The sequence below is a fragment of the Geospiza fortis genome, unplaced genomic scaffold (genome assembly GCF_000277835.1).
Source record: "Geospiza fortis unplaced genomic scaffold, GeoFor_1.0 scaffold132, whole genome shotgun sequence".
NCBI lineage: Eukaryota > Metazoa > Chordata > Aves > Passeriformes > Thraupidae > Geospiza > Geospiza fortis.
In genome coordinates this window covers 143,178-160,181 of record NW_005054446.1, presented here as the reverse complement: position 1 = coordinate 160,181, position 17,004 = coordinate 143,178, and the positions used below count along the sequence as shown (strand labels likewise).

At 53.5% G+C, this 17,004-nt stretch overlaps 1 protein-coding gene across 1 annotated transcript in view; it reads left to right on the top strand.

Annotated features, from left to right (window-relative positions):
• The window catches only part of CHD5 (chromodomain helicase DNA binding protein 5), a 23,782-nt gene extending 9,276 nt beyond the window's left edge, over positions 1–14,506 (top strand). The window contains 32 exon segments of the mRNA XM_031062354.1: positions 1–225; positions 1,179–1,310; positions 1,785–1,893; positions 2,163–2,354; positions 2,440–2,640; positions 3,372–3,509; positions 3,911–4,032; positions 4,196–4,369; positions 5,024–5,165; positions 5,383–5,514; positions 6,004–6,121; positions 6,568–6,692; positions 7,020–7,251; positions 7,738–7,863; positions 7,979–8,151; positions 8,305–8,479; positions 8,891–8,983; positions 9,384–9,472; positions 9,652–9,785; positions 9,975–10,119; positions 10,304–10,463; positions 10,588–10,667; positions 10,787–10,913; positions 11,217–11,324; positions 11,611–11,748; positions 11,998–12,106; positions 12,368–12,500; positions 12,696–12,891; positions 13,078–13,238; positions 13,332–13,446; positions 13,557–13,607; positions 13,845–14,506. The exon segment at positions 1–225 is cut by the window's left edge and continues 50 nt beyond it. Of these exon segments, the coding sequence (XP_030918214.1) occupies positions 1–225; positions 1,179–1,310; positions 1,785–1,893; positions 2,163–2,354; positions 2,440–2,640; positions 3,372–3,509; positions 3,911–4,032; positions 4,196–4,369; positions 5,024–5,165; positions 5,383–5,514; positions 6,004–6,121; positions 6,568–6,692; positions 7,020–7,251; positions 7,738–7,863; positions 7,979–8,151; positions 8,305–8,479; positions 8,891–8,983; positions 9,384–9,472; positions 9,652–9,785; positions 9,975–10,119; positions 10,304–10,463; positions 10,588–10,667; positions 10,787–10,913; positions 11,217–11,324; positions 11,611–11,748; positions 11,998–12,106; positions 12,368–12,500; positions 12,696–12,891; positions 13,078–13,238; positions 13,332–13,446; positions 13,557–13,564 (4,312 nt within the window). The 3' untranslated portion in view covers positions 13,565–13,607; positions 13,845–14,506.
• Positions 14,507–17,004: the final 2,498 nt, after the last annotated feature.

The following is a 17,004-nucleotide window of genomic DNA, read 5'->3' as shown; positions in this document are numbered from 1 at the left end:
CCCCCTGCCGCAGCTGGAGCTGTACCACACCGTCATGTACCGCAACTACCAGCGCAAGAACGACATGGACGAGCCACCGGCCTTCGACTACGGCTCTGGGGACGAGGACAGCCAGAGGGAGAAGAGGAAGAACAAGGACCCCCAGTACGCCAAGATGGAGGAGCGGTTCTACCGCTACGGCATCAAGCCTGAGTGGATGATGATCCACCGCATCCTGAACCACAGGTGAGGAGCCTGAGGGAAATTCTGCCATCCTTCTGCAGAGCCAAAACCTTGGGCTGGTGGGATGTCAGCTGCTGGCCTGTGCTGAGGTCTCTGTTGGTTTGGAGGTTTGCTTCTGGGCTGAAGCTGAGGCTGGAAGGTGATCCATGCTGCCTTATTTTTATTTCTGCTTTGTTACACATTAAAAATTGAGTTGTAGCCAGTTTCCTAAAGGTGGATGCACAGTGTTGTTCCACTCTTCCCAGTCATACTGTTTGGGTCCTGTTACAGCCTAACCATTCTGTAAATTCTGATGCTGAGGGGAAGAGTCAGCATGTGGCTGACTCCCTTACAGACATTGACATTGATATTTCTTTTCTGTAGAAGAAATTCCTTGTGAGCGAGATGTGCTGTGCAGATGGGCTTTCTGCATCGAGTGGCTGGAGATGTGTTTTTGTTGAATTTCTACATTTCAAGTGGCAGCTTGAAATACCAAGCAGCAGCAGCAGCTCTGCTGGAAGGCTGTGTGGCAGGAAAGAACTAAAGCTGCCTGTCTGATTTTTGTGTGAGCTTTACCTCGTCCACTAACAAGGCAGCAGGGTTCCCTGTAGGCACAGAGTCACACTTGGAAATGTGTTTGTTCTGTTTTTGGTGTGAGCAGAACTTCCTAGAGTGGTGAATGCTGCAGGTGAGAGGGGAAGCACTGGTATCCACCCAGGCCTGGTGAAACATGGAAATGAGGTTGTTAGTGGAAAGGAAAAGCAGCCTGTAAAGCTTAATGGTTTGACACACTCACAGGTGAATAGGCATTTCTGCTGGAAGTGTTGATACTTTGTTTTTGTACCTCAGTGTGGATGTCCTGGTGTGTAGGTGAAGGCAGAGAATGAAGCATCCAGCTCTGCAGAAGCAGATCACAGTGAGCTGTCCCCAGGGGCTGGTGGCATTCCCTGCTCAGCTTTCTGTGCCCTGTGTTACAGCTTTGATAAGAAGGGAGACATCCATTACCTGATCAAGTGGAAGGACCTGCCCTATGACCAGTGCACCTGGGAGATCGATGACATAGACATCCCCTACTATGAGAACCTCAAACTCCTCTACTGGAACCACAGGTGTGAGCCCACAGCTGGGGGAGCCCCTGCAGGTGTTTGGGACAAGGGGGACACACAGGTGCCCCCATTTGGAACACATTGACTCTGCTTGCAGTGAATTCCCTTCAAAGATAGGTGGCCCAGCACCGAGGAAGGCTGGCCTTCCTCATGTGCCATTTCAGGGCTGCTGGGCAATCCCACCTGCTCTTTTCCAGCCTGTGCTCCCCTTCCCCTGTGTCTGCACTGCCATGACATTCATGGTCTCCATGGCCATGCTGCCTGTTTTGGGGGAAAACCACAGTACTCTGCTGTTCTTCATTCTGGAGACTCTGTGGACTGTTGGGAGGGGAAAATCAATGAGTGCCCCTGCTAACAGGGCCAGAAGAGCTTCTGTGGGGAGGGGGGAAATAGAGTGTGGGAGGTGTTTCTGTCCCTTGGCTCGGAGCTGAGAGAAGAGTGACCCCCTGCCATCCCTGACTGTGCTGGCTGTCACAGGGAGCTGATGCTGGGGGAGGACACGCGCCCTCTGAAGAAGCTGAACAAGAAAGGGAAAAAGCTGAAAGAGGAGAAGCTGGAAAAGCCTCCAGAAACACCTCTTGTGGATGTGAGTGAGAGTGCTGGGGACTGTGTGGTGGCATGGAGGGAGGGTGGGCTGTCTGTGCCCTCCTCTGGTTCCTCTGGGGACTCTGTTTCCATTGAAAATGCTGGAGTGGTGTTGCTGTGAGGAGCCTGGGGGCTGGGCTGTGCCAGGGACTGTGTCTGTGTCTGCTTTGGAGCTGTTGGACGTTACAAACCTAAAGAGGGACGTGCTTGGGTGCAGGGGAAGGAGGGGCAGGTGGTTTTCACTGCTCTGTGCCGTGGCTCTCCTTTCAGCCTACAGTGAAGTTTGACAAGCAGCCGTGGTACATCGATGCCACGGGAGGCACGCTGCACCCTTACCAGCTGGAAGGGCTGAACTGGCTGAGATTCTCCTGGGCACAAGGGACAGATACAATCCTGGCTGACGAGATGGGGCTAGGGAAGACGGTGCAGACTATTGTGTTCTTGTATTCCCTGTACAAGGAGGTGAGTGGAGCACACAGCAGTCTCTGAGGTGGCTGAGAGCTGCTGGGTACAGGGACATCAGCCTGGGCTCTGTCTTCCTGAGCAGGGCCACTCAAAGGGGCCGTACCTGGTCAGTGCCCCCCTCTCCACCATCATCAACTGGGAGCGTGAGTTTGAGATGTGGGCACCTGATTTCTACGTGGTGACCTACACGGGGGACAAGGAGAGCCGCTCGGTCATCCGGGAAAATGAGTTTTCTTTTGAGGACAACGCCATCCGCAGCGGGAAGAAAGTCTTCAGGATGAAGGTGGGAGCTGAGGCCGTGCCTGTCCCTTCCCTGTAGCCATGATATTTTCTGAAAAATCCTTTCCTTAGGATTTTTTTCTCCCGAGAAGCTGAGAGGCCTCAGGAACAAAATGTAAACATTGATTATCTGCTGCTGTGGGATGCAACCGGTGCATCTGTGATTGGTCTGATGTGGTTGTTTCTAATTAATGGCCAATCACAGTCCAGCTGCCCTGAGTGTTTCAGTCAGTCACAAGCCTTTGTTATCATTCCTTTTCTATTCTTGCTAGTCTACTGATGAAACCCTTTCTTTTATTCTTTTAGTACAGTTTTACTATAATAGATATCATAAAATAATAAATCAGGCCTTCTGAAACATGGAGTCAACATTCTCGTCCCTTCCCTCATCCTAAGACGCCTGTGAACACCATCACACTTCCCTTTACCTGCCAGTAAGAAAGGGAGAGGAGAATTTGACCTGGAGAAGGTCCCTGGTCAGCTTCCCACAGAGGGAAGCTGGCATTGTTTACAAATGCAGAAGATTTGTGATGAGCTTTACAGATTTCTGCCAGAGCTTTTCTATATCTGTAGCCCCCTGCGTGGCTCTCATGCTGGGGTCTTCTGCTGGCACGACCCAGCTCAGTGCCAGGCAGTGCAGCCTTCTCATCCTGGATCACATGCAGCAGCAGCAAAGGTGGAGGCTGTCCTGTTGGCTGCTCTTATCCCAGCTTTTCTCTCCTTCTGCTCCTCCAGAAGGAAGCCCAGATCAAGTTCCACGTCCTGCTCACGTCCTATGAGCTGATCACCATTGACCAGGCAGTGCTGGGCTCCATAGAGTGGGCCTGTCTGGTTGTGGATGAAGCACACAGGCTGAAGAACAACCAGTCCAAAGTAGGTGGCAGGTGTTTGTGAGTGATTTATTTTTTTGCTCTCTTTAACATCCCGTGGCATTAAAAGCCCTTCAGCAGCAGGAGAGGCAACAGCCTGGCTGCCTGACAGGCTATCATGGAAGGGAATTGATCCCTCTCCTTCCTTTCCCCTTTACCTGAGGCTCAGTGCAGTCTCCAGCTCCTGGGATGTTCACCCAAGGAGGAGACAAGTGGTGTGAGCCAAGGATACACAGGATTGCTGCCTGTGCTCAGTGGGAATGGCTGGGAGCAGGACATGCTGGCACCCTGCTCTGCATGCCCAGCATGGGGGTCACTGCTCAGTCTCCACGTGCACCCTGCAGAGCCCACAGTGACACACTGGTTCCTTGCAGTCCTTGTCACCCAAACTTACTTCTTTTCCAGTTCTTTAGAGTGCTGAATAGCTACAAGATCGATTACAAGCTGCTCCTCACAGGGACTCCGCTCCAGAACAACTTGGAAGAGCTCTTCCACCTGCTCAATTTCCTGACTCCAGAGAGGTTTAAGTAAGTTGCACTTAGCCAGGCCATCAGGGTGGCTCCTCACAAGCATTATCTCCTCTTGTGCCTCGAGAGCTCTGCCCTGGTTTTTAAGTCATAAAGCTGCAGATCCCTTTGCTTTCACATGCCCCTGTTGCTTAGTGCCATGGGGCTCTGGCTGCTTCCACAGCAACCTGGAGGGTTTCCTGGAGGAGTTTGCAGACATCTCCAAGGAGGACCAGATCAAGAAGCTCCATGACCTGCTGGGTCCCCACATGCTGCGGCGGCTCAAGGCCGATGTGTTCAAGAACATGCCGGCCAAGACGGAGCTGATCGTGCGCGTGGAGCTGAGCCAGATGCAGAAGTGAGTGATTCCAGGGGTGCCTGGCTTCCCCCAGCATGGTGAGGTGTCAGTGGGGATTGAGAGGTCACAGGGACTCTGCTGGCCTGGGGCCTGCTGCACAAGAGTGGGAGTGCTTTGTGTCTCACCAAGAGGAATGTTCCATGTGGTTGAACTGGGCTCTGTGCAGTGCTTGGGGTGTGGGAGGCTGCCAGTGTGGCTCTGCTGGCTCTGGGGGCATGGAGAAAACACTGAATCCCCTTCTCCCATTCCTGGCACTAGGACATGGCCTGTGCTGCTGGTGTGCCTGGGGCAGCCTGGAGCATTGCTGCTGCCCCAGCTCTGGTTCTGCTGGGCTGACCTGTTCAGCTTCAGTGGCATCTCCTGCAGCTCAGGGCACTTCCAGGAAGGGCCTGTCACTTCTTGCCCCTGGCTGGCACCCAGCAGAGGGTGGTGGTGGATGTGCTGTGCCCCTCAGTCCATCTCACTGCCAGGGCTGATACCCCAGAGCAAGTGGAAACACCCGGCCCTAGGTGCTGAATTACTTTTAAAAGCCTCCAAATGTCCCTTTTGCATCTCCAGTGACACTAGGGGGGTTTAATTCAGTGCCCTCCCATTTGTGCCAGTTCCACACCTGCCCTAGCTAACACGGTGTCTGTCCCATCCTCCCTCCTGCAGGAAATACTACAAATTCATACTGACAAGGAACTTTGAAGCCCTGAATTCGAAAGGTGGTGGGAACCAGGTCTCACTGCTCAACATCATGATGGACCTGAAGAAGTGCTGCAATCACCCATACCTGTTCCCTGTGGCAGCTGTGGTATGTCCCCTGCCTTTGCACCCTTGGACATGTCTCAGAGTGTTGAGTGGCAGCTGCTTCCATGGTCCTGCTTTGGTTAACACTGTGGGTTTCCATGCCAGTGGTTTCATACAAGGACTTAGTTTTCTGTTTTTTTTTGTTTTGGAAATGCAAGTGAAGTCCTCCATGAGGTTAATGTGGGTTGTCCTTGTGGGCATTGACCATGGTACCTTTACAGGAGGCCCCTGTGCTGCCCAATGGATCTTATGATGGGAATTCTTTGGTCAAATCTTCTGGGAAACTGATGCTGCTCCAAAAGATGCTGAAGAAGTTGCGGGATGGCGGTCACAGAGTTCTGATCTTCTCGCAGGTGAGAGCAGGGAGGGATAATAATAAATGCATTTTAAAAGGAATTTGTTTAAATTATGTATGGGAAATTTGTGCTGGGAACAGACAGAAATAGGTGGAATAGCTGGTGACAGCTTCTCCCCCAGGCAGCCAAGGCAGTAATGGTGCAAGGGCTGTCCCAGCTCACTCCTGAGGGACCGCCTGTCGTGTTTAAGAGCTGTTAGCTCAGGATAGAAAAGAGACAACAATCACGAGGCTCCTCTTTGGGGAGGGACAGTCAGTCACAATTCCTTCCTGCTGGCAGAGTTGCCTGTAGAAGATGGGATGTGAGTGTTGCTCCTCTGGCAACGCTCCTGTTGGCTGTGCTTGCTTTGCTGGCCATGCTGTGCCGCCACCACCGAGACCTCTGGGCTGTGGGCAAGGACCATGCTGGGGCAGGGCAGCTGCCCAGGGGAGGCAGGGGTGTTTGGCCATGCAGACCCTCTCATGCCATGGTCACCTTGCCCTGTAGATGACAAAGATGCTGGATTTGCTGGAGGATTTCCTGGAGTACGAAGGTTACAAGTACGAGCGCATTGACGGGGGCATCACCGGCGGCCTGCGCCAGGAGGCCATCGACAGGTTCAATGGTACTCACCTTCCTGCCTTGCTGAGGGGGCCATGGGGGGCATGACAGTGTGTGGCCAGCAGCAGGGCATCTGCCAGTGCCCAGAGCTTGTGCCACACTCGCAGGTCTGGCTTCCTGTGGCACGGTGGGGCTGCTCGTACCACGCCGTTAAGCCCTTGAGTTGGTTCCCACAAGGAACCCTGAGTGTGCCAGCAGCTGTTCAGCTGGAGGGGCTCCTGCCCTTCCCTCCAAGACCTCAGCAGATGGCAGAGCTTCCCCTTTGCTCTGGAGCTGGGTTCTGCAGCACCTGGTTCGCAGGGAGCGATGTGTTTTCACTCCTTGACACCCCTGCCTCTTGCTTGTCAGCTGTGGGAGCCGTTCTGTCCCTCTGAAATGGTGCTGCTCCTCTCTGTGAGCTGTGCTTCCTTCTGTCTCACCTGTTTTCACCTCTGGGTTTGTCGTTCTCAGCTCCTGGGGCTCAGCAGTTCTGCTTCCTCCTCTCCACCCGCGCCGGTGGTCTGGGCATAAACCTTGCTACGGCCGACACTGTCATTATTTATGATTCTGACTGGAATCCCCACAATGACATCCAGGTTTCTGACTTTCCCTTTTCCTTCCTGTGTAGTAAGTACCTCTCTGGCTGTGCCCTCTCTTTGCACACACTCATTGGGATTTCAGTATCTTCTCTTGAGGGCTGCTGACACTTTCTCCTGTGTTTGTGGGTGTTTCTGCTCAGCAGTCCCTTTCCCTCACCCTCTCCTGGCCTCTCTGCAGTCTAGGAGACACCTGGCTTATGAAACTGGCTCTCCCCTGTGACATTCTCATACTTACCCTCAAATGCAGCTTGGAGGGTGAGAAGCATGGCCCTGTTGTCCACGTGGCCTGGTGCCACCCTCTCCAGCTCCCTCCTCTGCCTGCAGGCCTTCAGCAGAGCTCACCGCATCGGGCAGAACAAGAAGGTGATGATTTACCGCTTCGTGACCAGGGCCTCCGTGGAGGAGCGCATCACCCAGGTGGCCAAGAGGAAGATGATGCTCACACACCTGGTGGTGCGCCCGGGGCTCGGCTCCAAGTCAGGCTCCATGACCAAACAAGAGCTGGATGACATCCTCAAGTTCGGGACAGAAGAACTCTTCAAGGATGATGTGGAAGGTGAGAAGGATGATGTGGAAGGTGAGAAGGATGATGTGGAAGGTGAGGTGGGAATGCTCTTTGTGGGCAGGGCTCTCTCTGGATGGTGTAGATAGAAGGTGAGGTGGGAATGCTCTGTGTGGCCAGGGCACTCTCTGGGTGATGTGGCAGGGGAGGGGGGAAAGCTCTGTGTGGCCAGGGCACTCTCTGGGTGATGTGGCAGGGGAGGGGGGAAAGCTCTGTGTGGCCAGGGCACTCTCTGGGTGATGTGGCAGGGGAGGGGGGAAAGCTCTGTGTGGCCAGGGCACTCTCTGGGTGATGTGGCAGGGGAGGGGGGAAAGCTCTGTGTGGCCAGGGCACTCTCTGGGTGATGTGGCAGGGGAGGGGGGAAAGCTCTGTGTGGCCAGGGCACTCTCTGGGTGATGTGGCAGGGGAGGGGGGAATGCTCTGTGTGGCCAGGGCTCTCTCTGAGCTGCTGGGGCTCACTGTTCTCTCCCTGTGCCACAGGCATGGTGTCTCAGGGACAGCGGATTGCAATGCCAGATGCTGTTACCCCTTTCTCAGACACACTGTCAGCAAAAGGGGGTGCAGCAACCCCTGGCCTGAAAAAAAAGCATGGCAGCACCCCACCAGGTATGTAGCCCCTCTTTGCTGGGGTGACTTATCCCCTCACCTGAGCCTGCCTGGCTCTGGAGCAGACTGTCCAGCCCTCTGATCCGTGCTGCTGTTCCCCTGGCTCTGCTCTCAGGTGACAATAAGGATGTAGATGACAGCAGTGTGATCCACTATGATGATGCTGCCATCTCGAAGCTTTTGGACCGAAACCAGGATGCGACTGACGACACGGAGCTGCAGAACATGAATGAGTATCTCAGCTCCTTTAAAGTGGCTCAGTATGTTGTGAGAGAAGAGGATGGTGTGGTAATGTGATCAGTATCATGTCTTACAATCACCCCTTTGTACACCCCTCCGTGTTCCCTCTGCTCCCTGTCCTGTCCCTGCCGGTGCTTGGCATGGGGCAGGACCCTCCCTGCTCTCTCTCTCTGCTTGAGCCCCTTGTCTGTGGCTCTGCAGGAGGAGGTGGAACGGGAGATCATCAAGCAAGAGGAGAATGTGGACCCTGACTACTGGGAGAAGCTGCTGCGGCACCATTATGAGCAGCAGCAGGAGGATCTGGCCAGGAACCTGGGGAAAGGGAAGAGAATCCGCAAGCAGGTCAACTACAATGACACCTCTCAGGAGGACCAAGGTACAGCCACAGGTGCTAGCTCCTGACTGGGCTCATGGGACAGACAGAGCTGTCACTTGGTGTCTCTCTGCAGTTGGTAGATTGCCTGGATCTGTACTTCTCAGGTTCCTAAACTTGCCAGTGTAGAAATTTTCAAATATTTTTTTTCTTTTTATTTGTTGGTCTGTAAACTCTGCTTTTGCTGGAAGAATCTAGGAAGGACGTGTCTGCGGGCAAAATATTTCAAATTTGTTGTTTGCTGCATAACAGAATGTTAGTTCTGTAAAACCTGAGGACATGATTTCCTGTAGCTGTATCCCTGTCTCCTGCTGCCTGGCAGTGAATGCCTGTCATACCCACAAGGGGCTCTGACCTGTCCAGCACATCCCCCCAGGCAGGGTCTTCTAACCTGGCCTCCCTTGTGTTCTGCAGAGTGGCAGGATGAGCTCTCTGACAACCAGTCAGAGTATTCCATTGGCTCTGAGGACGAGGATGAAGACTTTGAAGAGAGGCCAGAAGGCCAGAGTGAGTTGATGTGTTTGCTGATACTCCCTGGGGTTTGGAAGCATCAGGAATGGCTGGGTTGGAGGGACTGGTGTGCCCAGGCCTTCTGTTCAGGGGACTGTGTCCCTGCTTTCTATCAGGTGAGGAGCTTTCCAGGGCAGGGAAGGCGGCCAGCTTCTTCCTTGGCCTCTGCAGGACTGTGGTCTGCTCCACCACAAGGACCAGGCATGGTCTCCCCTTGCCTGGGAAGGGCAGAGGAGTGTCCTGGCCTGGGGAGTGGTGGCTGGAAGGGACCCTGCAGTCTGGACAGATGCTCTGATGGGCTCTGCTCCCGTCAGGAGGGAGGGCAGGAAGCCTGGGGCACATGAGGTGTCTTTCTGTGGTGCCTGGCTCATCCATCACTGAGGCTGCTTGGCTCTAGGTGGCAGAAGACAATCACGGAGACAGCTGAAGTCTGACAGAGACAAACCTCTCCCTCCTTTGCTGGCAAGAGTTGGGGGGAACATCGAGGTGAGCCTCAGCTTCATCCAGAGCATGGCCAATGCTATGCCCGGGCTGCCTGAGGGCTGGATCCCTCTGTGCTGAACCACTGGGACATCAGTCCTGGTCCAGCAATGCCTGTCACAGCTGTGAGGCTCCAGGGAGCCCCGTGTTGCTGAGGCCACTCTGTGACTTTTTGTTTCCTGCAGGTTCTGGGTTTCAACGCCCGGCAGCGCAAGGCGTTCCTGAACGCCATCATGCGCTGGGGAATGCCCCCCCAGGACGCCTTCAACTCCCACTGGCTGGTCCGGGATCTGCGAGGGAAGAGCGAGAAGGAGTTCAGGTACACAGGTCCTGGCAGGCAGGCAGGGCTGGGAGCCTGCACCCCTTCACTGTGGGCTCTTTTTGGGGTGGCAGTGTCTGTTCCATTCTCTGGTTCCTTTCCTGGGGGTGAGACTTTCCTCATCCATGGGTGATGGGATCTTGTGTGTGCTGGGTTGGGCAGGGAGGACTGAAGTCTGGTTCCCTGCAGGGCATATGTGTCCCTGTTCATGAGACACTTGTGTGAGCCTGGGGCCGATGGTGCCGAGACCTTTGCGGACGGCGTTCCCCGGGAAGGGCTGTCTCGCCAGCACGTGCTCACCCGCATCGGGGTCATGTCACTAGTAAGGAAGAAGGTGGGTGAGTAAAATTATGAATGGGCCTTTTCAAGAATGTTCTGGATGCCTTTCACAATGGGGTGGGTGCAGCAGTCCTGCCACTGGGTCGCTCTGTGGGTGAGCAGCCTGGACACGCTGACTCCGTGGCAGCAGCTGGGAATGTCCCTGCTCTGTTTGACCTGACCACGTGTGTCTGTCCCAGGTCCAGGAGTTCGAGCATGTCAATGGGAAGTACAGCACCCCAGACCTGCTTCTTGAGGGCCCAGAGAGCAAGAGAACCAGTGAGGTTGTGTCTTCAGATCCCAACACGCCTGTCCCGGCCAGTCCAGCACACACACACGCGGGACCAGGGGCCCTTGCAGGTATCCAGGGGTTGTGGCTGGGCTCTGGCTTGGGATGGAGGTGGGCCAAGACACCAGGAGGTTTTGCAGGTGCTTTACTCATCAGGCCCTGCTCAACAGCTTCTGAGCTTTGCTCTTCCTACAGACAAAACAGAAGCACAGCTGGGGTTCCATGAGGAAAAGGAGCTGGGGGAACAGAAGAGCAGAAAGGTGTCTGACAGCCAGGTGAGGTGGCTTTGTTCAGCATCTCCTCCAGAAAGTTTTCCCTGCTCTGCCTGGGAGCTTGGGGTACTCCCTAGGGAAGGGAGGGCCTGGCTGATCTGGGATGGGTGCTTGGCCTTTAGGTACCTGCAAGTGCTGAGGCGGAGAGTGAAGAGCTCCCGGAAAGCTGTGAGAGCAAGGAGAGGCCAAGGAAGGAGAAGCAAGAGGATTGTGAAAAGGCTGAGCCTTCTTCTGAGCCCCTGGTGAAAGGTGAGGCTGTGTATCTTCTCTGTGTCGCTATGGGAAACCTGAATGTCAAAAAATCCTGCAGAAATTCCTGAAAAAACAAGTTGTAAATTGCATGAAATGGTCATTTTGGGGGGCATTTGTTCCTTCAGATGTCTCAAGGAAGAGGGAAAACTAAATACATTTATTTGATAAAATGCAGAAGAATGTTCTCTTTGAGCATCTTGAATGTACAAACAATAGTTACTTTACCCTAAAAGGGAAAGTCTGTCTGGATAAGTAGGTTGTTCCCTGCAGAGCACTTTCCATGTCAAGCATTTCTTGTAGGCCTGTTCCCTCCTGCAGACGAGGGGATTCAAGAGCAGGAGAAGCCTTTGGAGAAGGCAGAGTTGAGCAGCAGCCCAGGGAAGGGGGAGGATAAAGAAGTCAAACCAGGTGAGGCATGAGGCTTTGGAGAGAGAAGAGTGGGAAGAATTCCCAGAGTGAGGCCAGTGCCTGGCACAGTGACAGAGCATGCCACAGGCTGGTGGCAAAGATGCCATCAGCACCAGTGGTGCTCAGGAGCCACGAGTGGGAACAAGACCCTGTTGGGGTGGGCACTGCCTGTGTTAACAGTGGGACCTGCTGGGAGGGGTTGGTGGCTTTTGCAGCAGTGACTGGCTGTTAATGGGGCAGGGTTGAGCACAATTAGACAGGCCAATTCCTTGTGTTTGCCAAGCAGAGGATGGCAAGGAGGAGGAGAAGGAACCAAGTGATGCCCAGCAAAATGGTGACAAAGAAGAAGAGGAGGAGGGAAAGAAGGATGACAGAAACATAAATTTCAGATTCATGTTCAACATTGCTGACGGTGGCTTCACAGGTAGGAGTGAGAGATGAGGTGTTGGCCTGCTCTGCAAAGCTGCTGCAGAGGCTCTGAACCCGTTCAAGGAATGTGACCCCTGTGATGGGCCACGGATGGGCTGGTGCTTTGCTGGCAGCAGCAGACCTGGGTCTGCAGTGTGCCTGTGCTCCTGGGAGGTTCCATCACTCACCCTGCCTGTGTGCTGTGCATTGACCTGCAGTCCAGCTGCCTGACCAGGCTGTCTCCCTTCTGCTTCTGCTTCCACAGAGCTGCACACGCTGTGGCAGAATGAGGAGAGGGCTGCCATGTCCTCTGGCAAGATCTACGACATCTGGCACCGCCGACACGACTACTGGCTGTTGGCAGGAATTGTCACGTACCCTTTGGCCTGGCAGAGCAGGAGGCAGCGAGGCTGGAGAGGCCTCTCTGGGGGTGTGGGAGCTGCAGTGATAAGAGGGAGAGGGTTTAGGGCCACGGTGTCGCTGTGGGGTGGTGAGAGAGGCCTCTCTTGGGGGTGAGAGCTGGGCTGGAGCTGCAGTGATGAGCAGGGAGAGGGTTTAGGGCCACGGTGTCGCTGTGGGGTGGTGGGCAGGCTGTTGGCTGGCTGGTTCTGCCCTTGACACTTCTCCCACACCAGTCATGGCTATGCCCGCTGGCAGGACATCCAGAACGACCCACGCTACGTGATCCTGAACGAGCCCTTCAAGTCAGAGATACACAAGGGCAACTACCTTGAGATGAAGAACAAGTTCCTTGCCCGGCGTTTTAAGGCGAGTGGCAGGTCCAGGGCTGGTGAGTCCTTGTTGGTGGGAGGACCAGAGCAGCACCACCCTGAAGCCAGGGGGGAATTTGCCAGCATCTTCTGTGAGCGAAGTGGGGAGTGGACTTTGCAAGGAGCTCTGTTTTTACTGGTTTATAGTGGGGCAGGGTTTGGTCCTGAATTCTTTGTCTTCTGCTCCTCCCAGTTGCTGGAGCAGGCCCTGGTGATCGAGGAGCAGCTGCGGAGGGCGGCGTACCTCAACATGACCCAAGACCCCAGTCACCCGGCCATGGCACTGAACGCGCGGCTGGCAGAAGTGGAGTGCCTTGCTGAGAGCCACCAGCACCTCTCCAAAGAGTCCCTGGCTGGGAACAAGCCTGCCAACGCTGTCCTGCACAAGGGTATGTGCCTGCAGGGCTGGGGGAGTCTGCTCTGAGGCTGGGAAGGGTTCTCCACCCTCACCTGGGGAGCCAAGCCAGCCAGCAGCTGCTCCTCATCTTGTGTTCTCTCAGCCAGGAGCTGCCTGCTCCTCTCAGCTTGCTGGGTCTGGCAGTCACCCCTCCATGTAGCTCCTGCTTTACTTGCAGTGCTGAACCAGCTTGAGGAGCTGCTGAGTGACATGAAGGCTGATGTGACACGCTTGCCCTCCATGCTGTCCCGCATCCCGCCCGTGGCTGCCCGGCTGCAGATGTCAGAGCGGAGCATCCTCAGCAGCATGGCCACCCGTGGAGGGGATCCAGCTGCCCAGGTCTGTGGGGACGGGCACAGAGCCCTCACTGGGAGGGTCATGGTCAGGGCAGGGCTGTAGGCCCATGTCTTTTCTTCCTCCTTGCCTCCCCAGGGCTCCTTTGGCTCTGCCCCGATCTTCAACAACAGCTTTGGGCCAAATTTCCGCGGTCCGGGGCCAGGTGGGATTGTCAACTACAGCCAGATGCCTCTGGGACCCTATGTGACTGGTAGGTTGGGGTTTTGCTCTTGGGCAGAGGAATTCAGAGGGTGGATTTGGGTGGTCCAGGAGTGCTGCCAAAGGACAGTAGTGAGCAAGGTGTTTCCTCTGTCACCACAGATATTTAGCAGTTCCCATGATTTTTGCCTGCAGCTCCCGCTCTTAGCCGAGGTAAGGCTGTGCTTCCTGCTCTCTGTGCTGTTTGCTGGGGAACATGAAGGGGTGGGGGGCTAAATGGAGGCTTCATTTTGGGGTGCCCCCCTCGTGCCAGTATCTCACTGTGGCCTATGCCTCAAGCAGCCACAGTGGAGGTGGGAGCAGATCCTTCCTGCAGCCCATCCCAGGTGGGATTGGCATGTGGGGAGAGTCCAGATTTGGCTTAAGGACAGCCCTCCTCTTTTCTCACAGCAGCCCTGGGGGACAGGCCCCTGTCCCTGGCCACGAGCCGCTGTTGCCAGAGGTTGGCAGGGAAATTGTGCCAGCGTTGCCTGCGTGGAAGCCAAGCTGCTGCTGCCGGCGCTGCCGCGCTGTCCCGCTCCCGCTTCAAGTGTGCTTTGCCTGCTGCGGCCCCCGAGGGAGCGGCGGGGCTGGGGGTTTGTGTCCGTGTACATTTTTTGCACTTTCTTATTGAAGACTTGAAGAGTTTGTCTGGGCAAGGTGGGCTGAGGGGAGGGAGGGAGGGAGGGCTGGAGCTGTGGTGTTTGTCTGGTTGTGTTGGCAGGTGTAGGGGTGAGTGGAGGCCAGTGGTGCCATTGTCCCGGCCGGCTGTGCTCCCCGGCTTCCCCCTAAGGGCCGTCTCTTCATCCTGGTGGTGTTGGAGCAAGCCCACGCCTGTTGCTGCCCTGCTGGAATCCCTGGCACTGCTGTGGTGTGGCTGGGGGCCCACATGTGCCGGGCTTGGGGCAGGCAGATGGAGGGGATGTGGGTGGGACAGAGGGGACAGCTGGAACTGGGATGGGGATGCCTCGAGCGTGGTGGCACCGGCAGCCGTAAGCAACGCCCCTGCATCCGCTTCGTGCTCTGTGTGTCCCGGTTTCTGTTCTGTGTTTTAATAAATCCTTTGGGAAGGACGCAGTGCAGTCTGGCAGGGGAAGGGATGGTGGGGGGGCCTGGCCTGGTCTTGGTACCCCTGTTGTCCACACACACACGTGTCCGCAGGCATGGATACAGAAATCTACACACACACAGATGTGCACATGGAGACACAGGGACATGCACACATGGACACAGACAGACATGAGGATGTTGTGTATCTACAGTTACTGTTATCTCTGCATGGTGCACATATATGTACACATGTCTGCATCACCCCCACACATGTACCTTTTCATATACAGCATGTGTAGATCTGTGTACACGTGTAGATATACACAGAAGTGTTTTACATCAATACGTGTGCATATATATCTTTATGTGAGCATGCACATAAATACTGATTTATAAATACTGTATAAATACTGATTTATTTAGGTACTGCTATGTGGGTGTGTACCTGCACATATACACCTGTATATTATACAGGTTATGTAATGTATTTGTGGTCTTAATACATGTGTATTTGTGTACATATGTACTTCTGAGTATGTGCAGACAGAGGTATGGGTAGATAATGGATATATGTACATAGGACAGATCTATGTGTGGTATGGATGTATAGATCTATATTTACAGAGGTGTATTTATACATACATGTATGTGTATGTAAGAATACACATAAATGTGTTTTTAATTTGAATATATGTGCATGCATGCACATACATATGTAGATGTATTTATATATCTACACATCTCTATATCTCCATCTTTCTCTGTATGGCTGTATAGGTATATTGATCTTTGTGTATGTGTACGCAGACACACATATTTGTAATTTTCATATATTTATACATAAGTGTAGATACAGGTAAAGCTGTATAGCTGTCCTAGACAGAGATAGTATATGTGTGTGTATATTCACAGACAAATGTGTTTGTTATTTCACACATATATATGAATGTATATCCTTCTGTTTGCACACAAACATTGATGTAGCTCTATAGTTAGAGGTGCATGTATAGGTAAAGCTGTAGAGGTTCAGCTGCAGGTAAATCCCTGTACCTAAAGGTGTAGGCGTGTGGATGTGGCAGGAGTGCATACTGACCCTCAGCCAGATACAGAGGGGAGCTCTGGTGTCATGAGTGGGTCAGAGGAACCCCCCCCGTGTTTGTATTTATAGTGGGGCTGTAGGTGCAGCCACGGGCACACAGCAGATAAACACACACACAGCGTGGAGATCACACTGTGCACAGAGTTCACACAGAGTGTGGAGTTCTCACAGTGCACAGAGGTCTCACAGTGTGCAGAGCTCACACACACCCCAGAGAGCTCACACACACAGTACAAAGCTGAGGGTCTGCACATACATTTACAGTTTTTATATTTATGTGTGCACAGACAGAGGAAACTGCGTATAAATGTATGTGGATATGGATACATCTATATAGACAGAGGCAAAATGTTTGTTTTGCACAGAGTACACAGAGAGCTAAAAAGAGATAGATACATGTAGCTATATTGTTCTCTCTATAGCTTTATCTATCTATCTCTCTGTATCTACCATACATGTATCCATATATATAGCTATAGCTAGACATGCAGCTATATTATGTAGCTATAGCTGTATCTAACTTGCAAATATTTGTGTCCACGTGTATATATGGCATATGTTTATAGATGTATAGACATGAATATATAGTTAAAAAGCTGGGTATGGATATAGAGACATCTACACATATATCTGTATATACACATCTATCTGCATATACACACATTTAAGTACATATCAGTAATTTTCATGTGTGCATATATCCATACAAACATGGATGCTGCTGCAGCAATGTATTTACATGGATATGTACACATCTATATATTACATATATGGATCAACACACAGAACCATGTATGTCTGTATATACACGAGCACACACGTGTCTACGTGTGTGTATATACATTATACATGTATTTTTCAGAGGTGTGTGTACACATCTACATACAGCTAGGTACTGATCTCTCAGAGACTGATGTCAGGGATAGAGGTGGAGGTAGAGTTACATCTGTCCGTGTGTGACTCTGTGTGTGTGTGTTTGTATCTGTAGACACCCCTGTAACAGGCGTACGTGGGCGCATGTGTGGAGCCTTTCAGTAGCTTTGTGCAGATACAACTGAAGGTGCCTGTGGGCTGTGTGCACCTCCACAGCTGTCTGTAATCCCACACGTCTGGATGTCCCTGCACGTCCCCGCATCTCCGCGTGTGTCCATGCACACCGACACTTGCACACCTGCCCACACACGCTCCCCAGCCCTGCCCTGTGCTCGGCCAGAGCACCCCAGGCTCTTCTCACAGCAAACTCCCTCCCTGTCACCATCCCACCCACCCTTTCCCCCTTTCCCTGAGAGCAGCTGCTCTCCAGGAATCACAGCCCCGCGGTGCCGGTGCCGTGGGAGAGGGGCAGAGGCGAGGCCGGGGCGCAGGCTGGGGAACAGCTTCGTGTTGTTGGCCTCGTGGGCGTACAGCACCCGCGTGCACCCC